Here is an 18,501-nt window from a genome sequence, read left to right as displayed (position 1 = left end):
TAAACCCCAATTTCCCTGGCATTTCAGGCATTTCAGGGAGTTTCCTCATAGAGTCTGATGCACACAAGATACAAATTTCATACTCCGTATTTACTATTTCATGCAAATTCATTCCAGGGTTTCTCTTTAGAAGAGTCTGTGCTTGTTCTTTGCTTATAGAACAAGTTCAAACAACCTAGTTTCTAACATAAACAAATCAGTAACTTTATATACAACCTGGTTTATATCAGTTAATAGAATTATATGTGAAATTTTGTGTCCCGCAGAAATGGGAAACAAAGCAGGAATTTCTCAAGACATAGGAGTTAGTGACAAGTTCTATATGCAGTAAATACACATTTTAAATTACGTACAGTGGACACAAAGGAGCGTTGGCACAGAGTCGTTCGTATCTTCTGCAGCTTCCAGATAAATTTACCACGATGACTTCAGGTAGGCCTTCAGCTTTACTGACAACAAAAAGCAGAAGAAATAGATAAAACCGAACCATAAATACTTCACCTTTCTCTTCTGAAGTGTTATTCAAACACAGTCAAACAACTGAATCCCGTGACAAATTCAAATAACTGCGTTGCTAGCACGGTTTTGCATGTGGTAGTATTTCCAGAAAAAGGTCTTAAATTTAAATTTAAGAACAAAACCAGTATTTCTTAAAGTTTTATCAAAAAGTAAGAATGGTCTAGCATAAAGAATCTTCAAGTCAGGCTAGTTTTCTCTGAAAATTTGCTGTTCATCAGAGGCAAAAAAAGTGTCTGTCCACCTTTTTCCAACTTAGTAAAAGTTTCAGTAATTCTCTCTTCCAAAATGACCTGGATGAGCTGAAAATCAGAAAAGAAACATGGAAATGCTTTGACTGTAAGAACTGTAAATTTGTAAAAAAATTTGTGACAACTGTAAAAACTGTTCCTCCCTTCACTGAATAACAGTCTCCTCTGTTCTTTCCTGCTGAACCAGAGGTATTTTACAGATAGCCAACCTTATTTTACATCAATTAACCCAACAAGAGGAGATACAAGTTGGGTTTCCTCATAGGGTGGCAAAGGTCTGCTACAAGGGCACATCCTTTATGCATACTTTATATATCTGCTATAAGCCCTTCTATTCTTTTTAAAAACAAATAGTCTCAGCCTGTCTGTCCCCTGATGGGGACTGGTTTTTCATGCTGAAATCCTGGCTTTCTTGAAGTCAGCAGAAGTTTTGCCACTGAATTTAAGCAGGGTCAAGATTTTGCTCTCAGTTTTTGATCATTTTAGTTAATGATTTCACTTGATCTCCATATCCTGGATTATACAGACCACTCAGATGAACACTTACCGTTCCTTTAAGTGAAGTAGTTAACCATGTCCTTATTTTTTCTCCCTTTTTAAGAAATCAAAGTGTTTGATTTGCTCTCTGCCAACAGAGCTATGAACAGCATAACCTCAGTCTCTCCACGTCCTGATTTGCAGTATATTGTATGTTCCGAAGGTGTGGAATTGGATTAAAAGCTACAGCACAGTGCTCTGCAGATAAACCCGCTGCAGGTGTGCAGTTTAATAGGATTTTTATTTGGTAACAAGTGAACAAAGAGAGGGAGCCTGGAATGGGATTTTCTAGATGAAAAAATGCTATTCGTGCTGAGAGAAAGCAACTGCAAGCTCTGTGATGAGGAATAAAGACTGGGCCAATGCTCTCTCACTTTTGTAGGTTATGGCTTACTCGGAGGATCTTCATTACTGCCACCAGTTTCAACAGTTCTTAGTTCATACTACATGCATTTGGCTATATAGCGTCTCATCTGCCACACTCCCCGTTAAGCCAATATGTTCAAATCTTGTATTGTCTCACTCGCCGCCCTTTACATTTTTTCATATAAAAATAACGTTTTCCTCCAGAGATGTCACCAACTTGGAATGTGTTCTGTTCTCGAGATTATTAACAATTATTTTCATGTTTCAAATTATATATATATATTTAAAAAAAAGATTCAGAAATGTGCTGCGCTGTTCAAAATAAATGGAAAAACATGGTCTCTCTGCCAAGGAATGTAATTTATATTCAGCATGAACTAGGAATGGAGGACCAAAAACAGATGGGGAAGGAAGAGGAAGAATGAAGGTGACAACTAAAAGATCACGAAGGGATCTGCTAAGCCACAGACATGTACTGATGCTGCTGATATCAGAGCAGGGTTGGGAGATTCTTTTCTGACTTCTGTTACCAGTCCTCCCTCTCATTTTTCCAGGGTTTCATAGCAAAACTGAGCTTTTAGTACTAATTTCAATGAGATGAGGGTGGAGGTGTGATGAACAGATTTTTTTCCCAAGTGTGACAGGCTGTAGAGAAGGCATAGAAATACCCTGTGGGACAAGGTTAAAAAGATAAGGACGTTGGTGGTGTTGGCAGTGGACAGAGTGGAGGATGGGAACTGACGAAAGACACTGGGTCACGGAGAGCTGCAGAGGCTGCACGAGTTAAAGGAGTTAAAAGGAAAAATATGAAATACACCCGTGATGCACAGAGCGGTATGTCAGGCAGCAGAAGCACAGTCCAGGAGACAGCAGCGTGGCTGCTGGCTGCTGCTAGGGCTGCCGAGGGTTTAGATACCCTGCAGGACGGGTTGTAGCTGAAGGGGGATTAGTCAGGAGCAGGGACAGATGGTTGCTTGGGAGCATGATGGTGATGAGTTTTGGTGATCAAAAGTCACAGAACACAAATCCTTACGCAATGGGAACCTATTCAGACGATCTACAGAGATGGCGATACAAAATGGTGGGTGATGGAGATGCTTCCGGCAGCTGTCTTTTCAGCAACCTGTGGAATTAGTATCGATACCAAAAAGAAGGAGCCCGCAATGGTTGAAGTGAGAGCTGCCACCCATCTGAAGGACACAAGTAGGCAGACGTGCGCGCTGACTCTGTCACAGCTCCTGAAACCCTTTTGAGCTGCAGGGTCAAGTTTTTCAGCTCCCTCACAAACTGCAAACACTTGAACCACAGCATCAGCAGGCTGTTACTGGAATCTCTTTCTCATCTCACCTTTATCAGCATCTTGCACATGGACTGGTAGAATCCATCAGCTGGTGGGGTCTTTAATCTCTAAGCTCCTTCTGCACTCTTCCAATCCTTCATTGTCTCCTTCCCTCTTCCATACCTTCTCTCAAGCTGTCATATTTCTACACCTTTCCTCTCTTACTCTCACACCTCACTCTAATCACCCTTTCTCTGCTCTTGAGATCATGTACAAAACAAGCAAAATTGATAGGCATATTTATAGGCACATCACTGACAGAGACACAACCTGTGGCAGACCCTGGTCTGCGGCCACTTGCTGGAGAGCATTGCAGTGGGCAGTGTGGGCCATACAAAAGCCCATATGGGCAGCCTAGTGAAAGAGCATAGGAAGCAGGGCAGGTACTGCGTAAGATTTCTGTGGGTTTACCTCCTAATTTCTGACCATCGGTGGTTTAGAGATTCCTTGCTCATAGCCTGCACCCAGCTCAGTTTGGGTTTTGACATTAAGGTGGTATGGCAGGGTGGGCCATTATATTACATTTGAAAAATAACAAATGCTGTCAAACATGCCTATTACAAGTATAAATTGTTCTTGGTTTGTCCCCTTTGTGCCTTCTTTCTCCCCTCCAATTTTCACTGCTGAGCTAGTTTTAGTATATGTTCTATTTAAAAAACAAGGGTCCACCAAGGGTCTTTATAACTAATAAAGATGTTTTTAAAGAAGTCCATTTCCAGTCTTGGTCCTAGCTCATGGAAGTTGAATACATCTTGGGAGTAAAGTAACTACAGCAGGATCACCCCAAAAATGTAATTTTCTTTGGAAGTCTTGGTGCCAGTAACGTGTGTCTGGCAGTTTTCTGGAAAACACAATGTTCTCTGAGATTTAAGACAAGTCCTGTTACCGCATGGAAGAAAAATCTGAAAGCAGCTGTATGTCAAATTCATCGCTTGTATTAAGCACAGAGGCTTGATCCATGTTCCTGTATGTCCTTCTTTTTAGCCTTGTATCCTAGGAATATTAGAGTCTATCTTGTTTTCTGCCTGTATGTTATCCCTTATGCTAGTAAGTTTGAAGCAGTGGACTGACTGCAAGAAAGTCTGGTGGAGCAGAAAGGTCTCAAGGATTTCATACTTCTACATCTTTTGATAAAATTAACAGGTAGCTGGAGGAAACAGAGCCTCTCAGGGCTTCCAACAGCAAGGAAAGACTGCACCATGTGCTCTCTCTTCTGATCAATAAATAACATGCAGCCTGTTTCTCAGCTGCTCCCAACCCACCAGCGCAGTGCTGCTCTTTCTTAGGCAATGCTTGGGGAATCTGAAGGATGCCAAAGGTCTGCTGGAAACCTAAGGAAAGAATCAGGGATCTGGAAAGATGGGGAGGTGCGGTTTATGATGCCTCGATGGGATTGTGGGGTGGGGATGGGATGTGGAGGATGCTTTGTGGCCTGAGGTTTGTGTGACGTTGGACACAGCTCCATGCAAACTTAGATTTCATTAGTTCTACTTTCCACACATAAAAAACCCCAACCAACCACACCCCTCCCCATCCCTCCTGATTTTTCCAATTTATAACTTTTGGGGGGGGCTAATTTTCTGTAAAGTTAAAGTTTATTTCACCTTACTGCCTGTGGCTGTGTACACCAAACAACTCAGAAATCTGGAAAAGTTTTGCTTATTCCAGAGTTACTCTGGTTCTCCATCGAAGTTATGAGAGCTGCCTGTGGAGCACTGGCTTGAGGCCACTGCTCTGAAAAATAGCCCCCAAGGTGGCTGGGGTCATAAACACAAAGAACAGCTGATTCATTCTGCACTGGGACCCAGAGGTCTTCTTCTCCCTTCTCTAGATAGGACAGGAAAACGTGAGCCACAAAATCCATGAGTAGCATACTAAGCAAATGCCAGGATCCTAGGTTTAAAGAAAAACAAAAATAATTTTAGCAATCTCTTCATTTACTTATCTTCATATGTACTTTTTTGAAGGGCTTCATTATAGTAATGGGCTAGGCAAAGTAGCAGACTAACAGTCATCAAATAGTACTGACAAAATTAAGTACTTCAAAATATCACAGCAAAACAGGCACCAACTGCAGATTTTAAACATAAGCAAAAGCCTTTCCCCCTTATTTTAACTAGAGAGGAAAGTGTACTGGTGTTCATTTGCTTTCCTGTTCAGGTTCTTCCCCCACATTCACTGCTACTACCAGGCTTATGCAACAACCACGTCACTTTCACTCTTCCCTTGGACAGATAAATCATCCCATCTCTTCCCAAGCAAACCCTCCTACAGTCGTCTGGGTGTCTTGTACCTATGACATTAAATGGTCTACCTTGCAGCTTGGGACATAACTGCTAAAAGCCAAGAGAGACTGAGGCCACTGACTTTTGAATCATACCTTGGTTGAAAGCCCTTACAGTAAAAAGTAGGTCTTCTTCCATGCCGTCAACCTGCACAGGGATTCATCAAGCGATTCATAACCTCTGCATCTCATAGATATGTTTATATGGACATCAACAAGGAGATACCACAATTTATATGACTGACCAAGGTTTACAGAGCTTTAAAAATGGAAAATACTGCCTCTTTTGATGTTATACGTGCCTGAGAAGCTGCTCTTTGTCCTTTTGTCCTACATTCCAGCAAAGGAAGTAGAAGTACTTGTTTATCTATGGGACAAGGAAAGGGACTTTTATATTTGGAGTTCCAGCTATACAGACCTGACACTAGTAGTCCGTGCGTGTTTCTAAGTCTCACCAGTGTTTTCATTGTATTCAAGAGGAGTAAGCGTGACACAAAAGCTAAACTCTAGTTGTCCCTTGGAATAATACAGAGGGACACAGTTTTGAAAAGGGAGTAGGTTGAAGCAGCTTGCTTGCAAAAGAGGAACGTACAGGTCACTGTCCAGCCAGTGTGGCTCATCAATACATCCCTGAATGCCTCAGAAGGCAGACCCGTAAGGAAGGGCAGGTGTACCAGCTGACATGAAGCTCGGTGATGGACATAGGCAGAGGCACATTTGGTGGAGAGGAGGTACAGCTGAAAGAGCTGTAGAGGTCTCACTAGCCCTGACTGCTGTAGCGCACTTGTTCCTTGCTGCCTTACAGTGAAGGGAACTGCATGGTTCCTCCCATCACACTTGAGCATCACCACATGGAGGCTGGGCTGGAAAAGCGTAAAAGTCAATCCTAAATTCTGAGGTGTGAGTATGCCAGTATATTATGTGTGCCAGATGTGCCAAGCTCCAAAGTAAAAGCCCCAGACAGAAGTAAGTTTGGTTTTGGTTACTGGTATGTGATTTATTTTTGGGGGAGGCACACTGCATTAACATGACACTCACACATTTCCCTAAGTAATTCTGTTTCTTCAGTGTGGATGCTACATATTTTGACTTGCAAGATGCCCACCATTCCTGCAAGAAATGCTGAGACTTAAGGTTTTTCTGAAAAGCAATAACCCGTAGTACAGAACTTTTACACCAGATGGCTTGTTAACATAACTGTTTCAGCCTTGTCCACTAAAACTCAGTATCTTACCATAACAGAAAGATGGGAGAGAAGGGACATTGTTAGCTCATATAATCCAACATCTTAAAGAACGAAGGGTGTTGAGAAAAAAGAGAATAATGACCAAATTAATTGGAGCATCTCAGCAAAAGATTAAAAAACATTTTAAAACTCTCTTATACGTGAGAATAAATTCAGCCTTAGTGTTACTGAAGTATAGTAGGAAGACTGTCATAAGTGGGATGAAAATATAATTTGTGACTAGTTTAAGGAAAGCTAGTTGTTGGTAACAGTGTTGTGTTCCCAACCACTGACAACTGCAGAACAGGGAGGCAATTCATTAATCAATTCTTATTGTGGAAAGAGGGAAGAGGATTTCACCACCATGGGGAATTTCAATAAACATTATGCTTCCAGTGCTGTTCTTGGAATTCATTCCCAGTTTCCTCATTGCCCAAAATATTACATGTAACATTTAAGAGTGTGGTGCAGAACTCCTCTGGAGAGAGAGAAAGGAATGGTTATTTTATTATTACAGGAATGCAGCAGCTGATGGACAAGGGACCCTGCTGTGCTATGTTCCCTGCAGACACAGAACAAAACTCTGATCCTGCTGCAGACAGTTTGCGATCTAGATACAAGGCAAAAGATAGTGGGTAGATGCAGAAAAGGGGTGCGCACATACCTGCACAAACACAGGCAGTAATAGGGGAGGAATACAAAAGGCGACAACCGTAACATACCCCTTTGTTATGTCTTTGTAGGAAGCACATGAAAGTATGGTTTTGAAGGGGAATTTCGAAGAAGATAATGAGGTTTTCTTTGGCTATCTGTGTGAAGCCCCATCCAACAGAAGAGGAAAAAATATGAAGGTGCTCCTTTGAAAAATCTAAAAAGCGGTTCATACAGTTTGGGATCAGATGTTGCTCAAAGGAGATGGTGCATTTCTGCACAATGAATAATAGAGAGCGAGCCTCTGAAAGGTTTTACAAATGAAGAGAAAGACAGGTAGGGTTGATGCAATATAGAAATGGAAGAGACTGAACGGATTTAAGACATGGTTGTACCACTTCAAGCCAGTTCAAGTGAATGTGACTGCACAGTCCCTTTGCTTCTCCTGCCTTGCTCTGGTGCATGATGGATTTGCTGCTTGACAGCTTGGAGCCCTAAAATGGGCAGAAAACTAACCCAGCTAAAGGAGTGTCTAGTTTTCGGTTAGTGTAACACCTTAAACAGGCTTGCTGGTGGTAGGCAAGCCCTTATGTCAGTGTAAGGCCTAAGGAAAAGGAGCGTATAGCCGTTTGTCAGAAGAGCTAACTGCCTTTTTGGCAAGCAGTTATTGCGGTGGCTCTGCTTGGGCTGCATTACATAGGAAGGACCTGAAGGACTTGGAGCCATCAGTTGAGAGATTTGGAATTTTTATGGTTTGGGCTATCAGTGGCCCCAGCGGGGGTGTGCAGGCCTTTTAGGGAGAGAGAGCAGCGGCTCACCCTTGGGGCTGCCGTTCCCCATTTCCCCACGGAGAAATGATGGCTTCTGCCGAAAGAGGGAGTCCTGCCCTTCCCGCCAGGGCCGCCGGCACGCTCCTGCTCTCCCTTCTGCTCATCCCAGGGTTTGGGTCAGAGAAGTCATCCCATCGCGAACTACTCGTTTCATTTCCCTGACCTGTCTAACCACATCGCCAGGCGAGTGGTGCTGCCTGATGCAAGGAAGGGATTAGGGAGAAGTGATGCCCCTACGGACTGTAGCATGAATTTATGCCGGTTAAAAAGATCTGTTGCCTCAGCTGTCTCAGGTCAGATAGGGGCATCAGGCGAGAGTTAATATACATAAATATATGTATATACATGTATAAAGACCCTACGTACCAAAACTGCCTGAGCAGTTGAGGGTCATAGCCTTGCTTACTCCACTCAGCAGGAAGCTCCATCTCAACTGAAAAGCTGATGCCGCTTCTCTAAACTCCTCTTTACTCCTGCTTGGCTGCAGATAAGGAAAAAAACTGCTTTACGATAAAGTTTGTTGAAAGAATTCCTTATTGTGTTGCAGACTATTTCCCTGTACGAACTGCATACAAAAGGGAACAAGGAGTTTTTTTGTTAGAATCCTAAAATAGCTTAGGCTGAGAGGGAATTTGGACATCATCTAATCCCACCTCTTGTCCAAAGCATGGCCAGCTTTGTAGTTCAGGCCTTGCCCAGCCAAGTTCTGAATACCTTCAGGATGCAGGTTCCACAGCCTTTCCAGGTAACCTCTTTCTATGCTTAACAACTCCCATGGTATTTTTTATTCTTTTTATTTATTGGAAATTTTTTTTGCTGCAACTTGTGTCTATTGCCTTATGCTCTATAACTGTGAATCCCCAGGAAAAGTCCCACTCCATCTTCTCTACACCATCCCATGAAGTAGCTGAGGGTTCTCTGAGATGAAGGCACCACAGAACTGTGAAGTACTATTCTAAATTAAAAAAAAAATTAGGAAATAATCAAGCTAAAGAAGTACAGTTTACCCTGCTTCTTCAGAAAGGGGAAAAAAACCACACCAAACCCAAACTTTAACCACCACCTAGACCCATGTTAATTGGTTTGGCAACCAATTGAATGCAGCAGTACCATCAAGATATCACTAATTCTGTAACAGTGATGGACCAGGGATGGTAGAGCTGGTAGCCTCTGGAAAGGTACATATCCAAGGATGATCATACTTGAATCTTCCACAAGAGCTAGAGACATTTACTAGAAATTCTCACACTCCTACCACCTGCTAAAAGTCAACAGTTTCATGAATCAATTATTTCAGGAAACATTAAGTTTTCTCTTCATTTTTACTAACATTTTTCTTCCGAATTTTAATTTACTGGGGACTGTTATAAAGTGTATCTATGAAATGAGAGTAGATATTGAAACTGCCCAAGTGGATACATGCGCAGAAATTTGCTTGTAGTGGTTTGGACAGATGGAATTTTTGTGTGCCAATTAATTCTCCCTTTTTCTGCAGCATGCATAAATTGTATTTATGCAAATCTGCATTTTGGTCAGGTTGCTAGTGTACAAAGTAGCTTCTGCAAACTAGTGACAGTCAACATATAGCAGGATAAATGATGTGATCACTCTTTCTCTTTTGAAATGATTGATTTTATACCTCAGTGAAAAAAGCTTGAAGATTTGAAGCCACACATTCCAGGAGAAGCTGAATATCTGTGAAACGTGACAGCAAAGACACCAAGTCCTTCAAACCTATGAAATATAGAAGGGAGATCATTACTTAGAGTGATTGGCTTGCTTTTTGTTTCTACAGTTTTAGCTTTTTTTTTCCTTTTATCTTTAGCTTAAAATATATTCAGACATCTGTTCTTAGCATTTTGATTAATATAATCATACCATTGCGTTAGTGAGGAATAGTACCCTACTCTGAAGTCAGTCAGAATTCATGTTTATGTCCATTTCCACCATATCTGCACTGACCTAGTCATCGTGGCAAAGGTGGCAAGAATAAACACTTCCAATGTGAAAGCTGAAATTTGGTTATATGCAATACCAACTTACTTATCTGAGATTTTATGTGGTTGAGAAAAAAAAACCCAACACTTTTTTTTAAAATCTGTTGAGAGGGAGAGAAGAGTCTTAAAACAATAACAGAAAATGCAGAATATTCTGTAGACCAACAGAAATATAGATGATATTGCCACATATCATTGCAGCTGTTCCCCCAGAAGACTGGAACCTATCACCCAGTACCAAAAGGTGCATCACTATGGCAGCTCTCTGAATTTATACCCTTGTAACTGAGACATCTTCCTTCAAGAAGGCATATGGATAGGGTTGGTGAAACCTTGCTTATTATAAATTACAGTTTGGAAAAACAACGAAAACAAAAAATGCAATAATACCACCTTGGAAAGAGCGAGATCTTCATTAATATAATGAGCAGATGTAATAAAAGCATTCTGCACAGTGGTTTTGATTTTAAGATGTACATAAATATTTTTTAAATGGTTCTCTTGATGGTTCTGTGAAGAAGGCAAATTATTATTCCTACCAAAAGCAGTCACAGAAAGGCTGTGGCACACCCCTTGTCAGCGAGCAAGCTGGTGGCAGGCCAGAAGCAAAAACCTGAGGTTTCCCTCCGTCAGTTCTGTGCACAGCCTAGTCCAACTTGCTCGTCTCTTACTAATAATTTAAATGGCAGCCCATTAATCTAAAAATTAACTTGCCATTATGCTCCCATCCCTTTTCATTAAGCTGGCAAATGCATTATGTCATGGCTGCATACAAACTGTATATTTTATTGTTTACAGCACAACATCAATCCCAAAGGTCACAATACAGCAAAAGGACACGAAAGCTGAAAAGCCAATAGTCCTCGTCCAGCGTACAATATTTTAAAACCTGGCCACAAGAAATGATTTTGTGTACTTTGATTAATGAGAGAGGAAAATATAAAAATGTAACACTTGGAAACTTCTTTTTTTTTGTCAAAGAAAATGATAAAAAATTAATATGTCTGCTTGTCAACCTTCTTCTAGAAGATATATAATTTAGTAACACGAACCCAACTCCTTTCCTGCAGAAAGCTTTAAGAGTCAGAACGGAAAGCCTTTCATTCTTAACCTTTAAAGTTAGAATGATAGTGTTACATGCTCCATTCTCAATTTTTTGGCTCTTTTCCAGCACTTCGGGTTACAGCAAGACTGTAATTCCCATTAGGGCCGATGCCATGAATAAACAAGCGGAAATGCTGGAGCTTTAACAATGGCAAGCAAGGGCTTAAGTGGATAAGACAAAATATAGCAAAAAAACCATTACATTTCAGTTCTATGTTGTTCTGCAGCTCCTCCAGATTCCTAAGCTTGTTTTGAAAGAGGATTCCAGGCACATCCAGAAATCCCTGATCGATGACAACATGCAAGCCTGATCGCAGAACAGTGACTTTGCTGTTGTTCTCCAAGACTGTTCTCATTGTCTATAGAGAATAAGGAAATGGTTAATGCCTTTAATTTTCTCAAGCCCTTAAGTCAGGCAAAAAGCTTCCCTTATTCAATACTAGACTTTATATAACCAGTCTCCAAACTGGGGGGGTGGGGGTGGGTGGTGCAGAATCAAAGGAAATTAATCTTAAGTTCTCTTTAAGGGGTTTTTCTTTGTTCTGGGAGATACTCTTTTCAATGACTGTGTTGTTGCCTCTGATGGAGCAGACAAGGCTAACATGCCTGAAGTATCTGGGCAATTGCCTGGGCATTTGGTTTTGGTTAGAGTTATTACAGTTACGCCAAATACCGGTGTTTGGTCTAAAACATGGAATGGGGTATCAGGGCTGACCTTCCCTCCATGTTACCTGTCCTTAGTACATGTTTCAATTAAATTCAAAGGCAAATTTTCTCAAGTTGCCCAAACCTTTGAGAAAGTAAAAATAACGTATTAGTTGAAATAATATTACTCAGGATTTTATCCCCATTTATCTGCTTATGAGTCATTTGTGAATGAATCTGGCTTCATATTTGTCCCAAAAAGTACTACTCACACAGATAGTGCAAACAATTTTCAGCCTAACATTTAATCCTCATCTCTTCATTTATTTATTTGTTTTTAATTAATTGCTAACATCACACAGTATTTCTTCAGGTTCTTGATGAAATTATGAGAACAGTGAAGGAAATTAGAAAATAAACATGATTCTTTTAAAAAATCACTAAGCCATGCATGTAGTCTCACACTTCTGTACTGAAATCAGTGAGATCCTAAAGCCTTTGTTGAATTTTGGGCTTTTATATGAATAGTCCACATCCAGCTGGGCCTTCCAAAGGAAAAATATGTTTTGTAAAATTCAGAAAAACTTCAGGATGCATAGATATTCAAACAAATCCCATTCACCAGGTGCTTACCATGACCCCACGAGCAGCAGTGAATGCAGCTGACCATTTGTTTGCAAACATAATTTCCAATCTAGCCATTTTTCTTTTTCGTCATTCTTCTAGCTTTACTGAAATACCAAAAGCACTCTAATTCTCACTCAGTAATCCCCTTCAGCCAAGTTGAAGACAATGTTTTCTTTATGTTTTTTCTTATGTTGCTTTTTTTTTCTTTATGTTTTCTTTTTCTTATGTTTTTTCTTATGTTGCTTTTTTCTTATGCTACTTGGAATTTCCAGTGTCAGAAGAAGAGCTGCTGCTTGCAACACATGACCCAAAGGCTGGGAATGACTAGGGGCTGGGAATGATGTATCTTCAGTACACTGCTAGCACATGACTCTATGCCCCAATATTCGAGAGTGCTCCCCTTAGCCATTGCACTTCAATATACTAAATATAATTCTCTAAATGACTGAGAGTCAGCTCTGACAACACTTAAATACAGCTTACCAGAGGCAGGAATCAGCCCCAGGAAACAACAAGCATCATATTCGCATTCCTTTCTCACAGAGAATTTGCACCTTTTTATGCTCTAATTACTTCTGCATGTCCAGGTAGTAGCAGCTGTCAGCCTGCTTTATCTACACATGATAGGAAAGAAACTTTTTTTTCCTTTTGAATATGACCCTGCCAAAATTGTTCCTATTTTCTCACCAGGTGGCTAAATTATTGCAAAGTACTCTACAAGGGATGGTGTTATTACACCCTTCAGAGGCTGCAGCTGCACAGCTCCTCCATAGTACTTCTCATTAGGAGCACTCTCACCTGCTTTGACCATCAGTCTCTATTTGAAATTCCAGGTGCATTTTAGACACAGAAAACTGAGAAGGTGATTAGAAATATCAAATTACTCCAAAATATGAGAAGATAAGATAAAATTCAGCTTTGGATAGAAGTAACTGAGGAAGGATGTAATGGAGACTTGCAGGGAGAATTACATCAAGAAGGGTTTTTAAATATTACTTAAAGATTATAGTAGTATTTTTTCATGTAACAAATAATCCAACCATGGAACTCACTACCCCAAGATGTTGTGGATGTCAAAATCAAACTATTAAACACCAAGATGTAGATATAACCTTCATCTCAGATTGCTGGAAGCCAGGAGAGTACAATGGAGGAGTGAGGTATCACTTGTTCTGCTCATACCCACTTTGCATGAGCGTCTGATGAGGGCCACCAGGTGAAATGGGATACAAATCCACACAAGTCTAGGATCAGGTCTGACTGACTAAAACCCTCAGCAGTTCTTTCTGAGGGATGTCCACCTCCCCATGAAGCATCTGTGTGTTTCTCACAAGCTGAAACTTTTAAACACCTGTGGTACTCAGCTAACCACCTTCTGGTGTGTGCTGGACTGGGGGATGCATTTACAGGAGAACGTTTGGCTGGTATTTGTTTCTTGCCCTGTTTCACTGGAGCCCAATATCCACGGCTTTGGCAGGATCTCTAATGGAAGCCGTAACAGAGACTGTGCGACTGCTGAAAGGCTATCGGGATGCTCGTTTAGAAGACTTACATAATTTCACTTATTGAAACTACTGTTTTTAAATGGCCAGTGGGGTTAATCCTCAGGTACACTGGAACGCCTTTGCCCTTCCCTTGTATTTTAAAGAGGCTCTACAGAAGGTACAAACATCATTTACTTGTGAGAACAGTGCCAAGAGCTTGTTAACATGAACAAGAACCAGGATGTGCTCAGCTGTAAGTATAGATTTGACCCCGATTCTCAGGTCTGCTGGGTTCCCTTCATGCTGGTTAAACAACAAGTAACGGGGATGTAGTGCAGCCAGAGGCTGCTGCCAGAGAATGCCCTCCAACTAGGCTGCAATTCTCTTGCTGTAGATCTTGTGGGTGTAAATTCAATGTTGACTCTCTGCAGCTTTTCCACCCATTAGGAATAAGCAGGGAAGAATCACAAAGCCACAACCAGTCCCTTGAGATAACGGCTTGAGCACAAGAAGGGTGACGTAAAGTCTGAGCGTGCAAATGGAATTGGCACTTGCAGTCTTGCTGGATCACGTTCTTCAATGCATAACCAGCACTGTTTGGAAGCACATGAAGCTGAGCTTTTCAACTATTTAGTATCTCCATGGGCTGCTGCAGTAAATGAGAACTGTGAGTGCTCAGCACTTCACTGAACTGTTTGCCTGTGTTAGCATACCTATACATGTTTGGTGCAATGTTTGCACCTATTATTTTTATTTTTAAAAACTTCTTTAAACTGAAGTGTATGTTTTGCATGCTGCTGGTAATAAAGTTTTCCTATAAAGAAAAGCTATGTTTATTAAGGAAGAATGTGACCCTCCTGTGTGCAGTCCAAGAAGCCACATTTCCATTCCTTCCTGCCCTTTGGTGTGGGGACAGAGTGCAGTGACTTAAGCCAGGCAGCATGTTGGGACAATCTTGTACTTGCTGTTTGAAGGAGAGGAGAGAATATACCATCTGTTCTCTTTTGCTTTCTTCTGTGTTCATGATCTATCTCTTCTGTTGTGGCCCAGACCAGCTCAAAGCCCAAGGTTTTGGAAGTATCCAAATGGAAATGGATCACACCAATGGAAAGAATGCTGCAGGGAAGGTACAGCCCCTCATAATAATGCAGCACTGAATGAAACAATTTACTTTGCAGTGTTCAAAGGGTTAAAAATTCAGCTCCTGGATGTACATCCATAGCTGAGAAGAATGATACTGTAGAGCAAAAAGCAGGCAGAGATATTAATTGTTAGAGAGATTTTTGTCTCTTTCTTCCCAAGGAAAAAAGCCAATCTGAGTGATGACCCTGAGGAGGAAAGTTCAGAGGGTGCCACTCTGCGGCGCTCCTTCCAGCGCTGCTTGGCTAGAGGATGGAGAAGATTTTGCTGGCTGATCTCTGCGATCCATTCAAAAGGTTCTCTCACTTCAGTGTACACAGCAGCCAGTACATTTGTGATTTCCCTTCGTGCAGGCTGCTGCTGCACTCGTCAGAGAGTGGCTGGGACAGTGCATAAAACCAGTTTTAGAATAACTCCAGCCATGTGCTGACTGGCTTTGGTGTGGCTGGGTGGAGATACTGGAAACTGTCATCTGACCCTTCCAGCTACTGTGTTCTCCTCTCCATGGGGGACCACTGACTATATCTCAGGGGCTCTCACAGGATCCTGAGGGAGGAAGAGGCCCCTTCAGCATACTTAGGGTGTGGGAGGAGATAGGTAGGAGGGTGGGCATGATTTGGACCGTGGTCTGTATGCAGCTAGGAACACCTGTGTTGCTGCTCTTGTCCTACAATGGAGCATCTCATACACAGTCCAAACTGCCTGAGCAAATGAGATGCCCAGCTTTTCTGTTTCACGGATTCTGGAACATACCTTGGCCAAGTTAGAAAGGTCTGTCTTTCTCCTCAGTCTTTTTATAAACACTGTAACTTCTGTCAAAGAAGAGGCAGATGTTTCATATCATTAACATTTTACAGTCTAAAATACATTAATTAAGCCAGATCTTTTAAGTTATAAAGTCGATCCCTAGGAGGGCTATGGAGGCTAAGAGCAGGCACAGCGGGGGTGCTGAGCTGGCATTAGGGGCTGGGCTGGGACCCTCGCAGTCAGAAGCTGCCCAGGCCACCACTCTTCTTCCTTCACTGCAAATCTGTTAACCCATGACAGACAGGAAAAATACTGCCAATCTTTTTTTACATTAAGCACTTCTTAATCAAGACTAATACTGTTTTATGTGTATGGTTTAAGGTGAATGAGTGCAACGTTACTTCTGAACCTCCTGGGGGTTTTTTTGAGCGCTTACATCTCAACCTTTATGCATCTATAATTCTGCAGTACTGCTAATAGGAGTTGGTTTCTTTTTCTCCTGTTCATGTGTTGTAATTATGACAAGCACAGTTAAAGAATATCCTTTTTAAGAATAAAATATAAAGTAACTGACTCTTAGTTACAGGAAAACCAACTATAAAGCTACTTACAAACTTCTGTAGACAGGGAATGGTTTTCAAGTGAAAATTTCTGCTTCTTTAAAGTTTGTACAAACCAGAAAGATCAGGATGTATATACAAAGGGTCGCAGCTGATTAATTACGTGTACTTCCATGCACACACATGTTCAAAACGCATTACTAAGTTTGCTCTGTCAAGCATTCACATGTAAGAAATGCTGGAATTAAGACTGTCTGCAAGTCTTCCTTGAGCATATGAATACTAATACAATCTTTTGTCTACACAGGAGCCCTGCTTTGCCACTGAGAAGCTGGTCTTCACTCAATGAGAAACTGCACAACATTGTTTTAGTCAGAATCTTCAGCTATTTATATGTATGTATATACATATTTACAAACACACACATATACACACACCTTTGTAGAGTAAAGATTTTTCAATTCCTCCTCTAATGACAGTCATAGTTTCCCTATGGGACTATGGCTTTTTTTTCCCTTTAGATTGAACTGCACTATAGCTGTTAATTAATTTATCTGCACAAACCCCCTTGCAAGGTGAAAAGACAGAACAATACCTAAATTTCAGAGGGCAGACTGCATATTATTCAATCATCTACACAACCAAAGTGATTATGGCAAGAGTCAGATCTTTAAAAAGATTCAAATACACTCTAATTTACCATGAATTGGGATAATTTTGGCTTAAATTTGTTCTCACACATTATCTGAGACTTTATTTTTAACTGTATACCAACTAATTCTAGTCCTCACTAGGATTGAAGCTACGTCAGCTTAAAATGTTTCTACAATACTTTCCCTGTGAGTCTTGTAACACAATCTCCTCTGCAGTTTAAGATAACATTATTTTATGAAAATCTATTTCTCAAACATACCTTCAGATTTAGATGTTTGGAGTGGTAATGGAAAATCTACCAAAGCATTAAGCAGCCAAAGTTTAACATTTTTACTGAACAATCTGATTGACCTCATGTGTTGTATAGGCACCTCCTCCAGGAAATCATCAAGTAGGATCTTCTCCATTTCCTAGAATACAAGTTCGTAGAGCTGCACGTGACAGGTGTACTACACATATTTACAGCAGCATGAAACAGAACTCGTACATTGATAGTTTAAATGTAAATGTAAAGAAGCCTGGGGTTTTTTGCCTTCCAATGAAGCAATAGCTAAGTTACATTTATTAGCAAAAGGGAAAAGATCCTAACAATAAACATGGTTTCATTAATTTATTAGTAGACACTAATTAATCACCTGCTGCAAATATGAAGCAAATTATTTTGATCAGAAAACATCATATTTCTATGTAGAACGTCACTGAGAAATGCAGTAGTAATCTCAAAGGAAAAAATAACTCCTGTGATTTGGAAGAAGAGGTATTAGTCAACATTTCAGTCACATAACCTCATGCCAGAACACAGACCACATTTATGACAGTATACTCCATTGATATTAAGAGACTTTCAAAGGTATATATAGCAGCAAGATGGAAGAAGAAAAGAAAGGTTCCTTTCAAAATCTGTACTGTGCTGTTCCAGAAGAAACCAAGGAACAGACTTGAGGTATGAACAAAAATCCCATTGTACAGCACAAAAGAAACAGCTGGCCTTTCTCCTCAGGTAGCATTACTGAAAAGACACAAACACATAATAACATAATTGCAACAAACAAACATGTCTACAGTACCTTGAATAGCTGCCTATCATAGCTTTTCAACATCTGGCATACATCTGGCAAGGACATCAGTGGTATTATTTCAGGCCGCAGAGACTTCCAGAATGACATGATACAGCCTTCCACCTGTCGCACAAAGTCCTTTATGTATTTTCACTGGTTTGACACTTGTGAAATGTGAAGCATGATTCAGTTAAATGACACACATAAGCACAGAAGTGAAAGAATGACTGTGGACCTGGACTCTTTGCCTGGCCCCATCCTGACTGGGCTCCAGCGCAAGTGGAAGCATCCTGGGGCAGCAAGCTGAACTTTGCAAGGCAGCATAACAAAGAGGAAAGAAACAAAGCATTGTGCCATGGATATGTGGATACAGTGAAAGATATATGTCCATGGCCTCATGTTTTGTGCTGGGCTCAGACCTGTTGATGTGCCAGGAGCACTCAGGATAAGCCTACAGACTCAGATTCTTGGAGCATGATGTGTTAA

The 18,501-nt window shown here is 40.9% G+C and overlaps 1 protein-coding gene across 1 annotated transcript in view; it reads right to left on the bottom strand.

Moving 5' to 3' along the window:
* Positions 1-4,619: 4,619 nt before the first annotated feature.
* RFX8 (regulatory factor X8) overlaps positions 4,620-18,501 on the bottom strand; it is a 29,401-nt gene continuing 15,519 nt past the window's right edge. The window contains exons 9-15 of the mRNA XM_055702735.1: positions 18,025-18,138; positions 17,217-17,367; positions 15,750-15,808; positions 11,303-11,459; positions 9,639-9,733; positions 8,366-8,480; positions 4,620-4,902 (exon numbers count right to left, since the gene is read on the bottom strand). Coding sequence (XP_055558710.1) covers positions 4,646-4,902; positions 8,366-8,480; positions 9,639-9,733; positions 11,303-11,459; positions 15,750-15,808; positions 17,217-17,367; positions 18,025-18,138 — 948 coding nt within the window. The 3' untranslated portion in view covers positions 4,620-4,645. The remainder of the gene's footprint in view (positions 4,903-8,365; positions 8,481-9,638; positions 9,734-11,302; positions 11,460-15,749; positions 15,809-17,216; positions 17,368-18,024; positions 18,139-18,501) is intronic.

Source organism: Falco cherrug, chromosome 2 (genome assembly GCF_023634085.1).
Source record: "Falco cherrug isolate bFalChe1 chromosome 2, bFalChe1.pri, whole genome shotgun sequence".
NCBI classification, from domain to species: domain Eukaryota; kingdom Metazoa; phylum Chordata; class Aves; order Falconiformes; family Falconidae; genus Falco; species Falco cherrug.
Note: the sequence above shows the minus strand (reverse complement) of the source record. Positions and strands in the feature narration are given on the sequence as shown.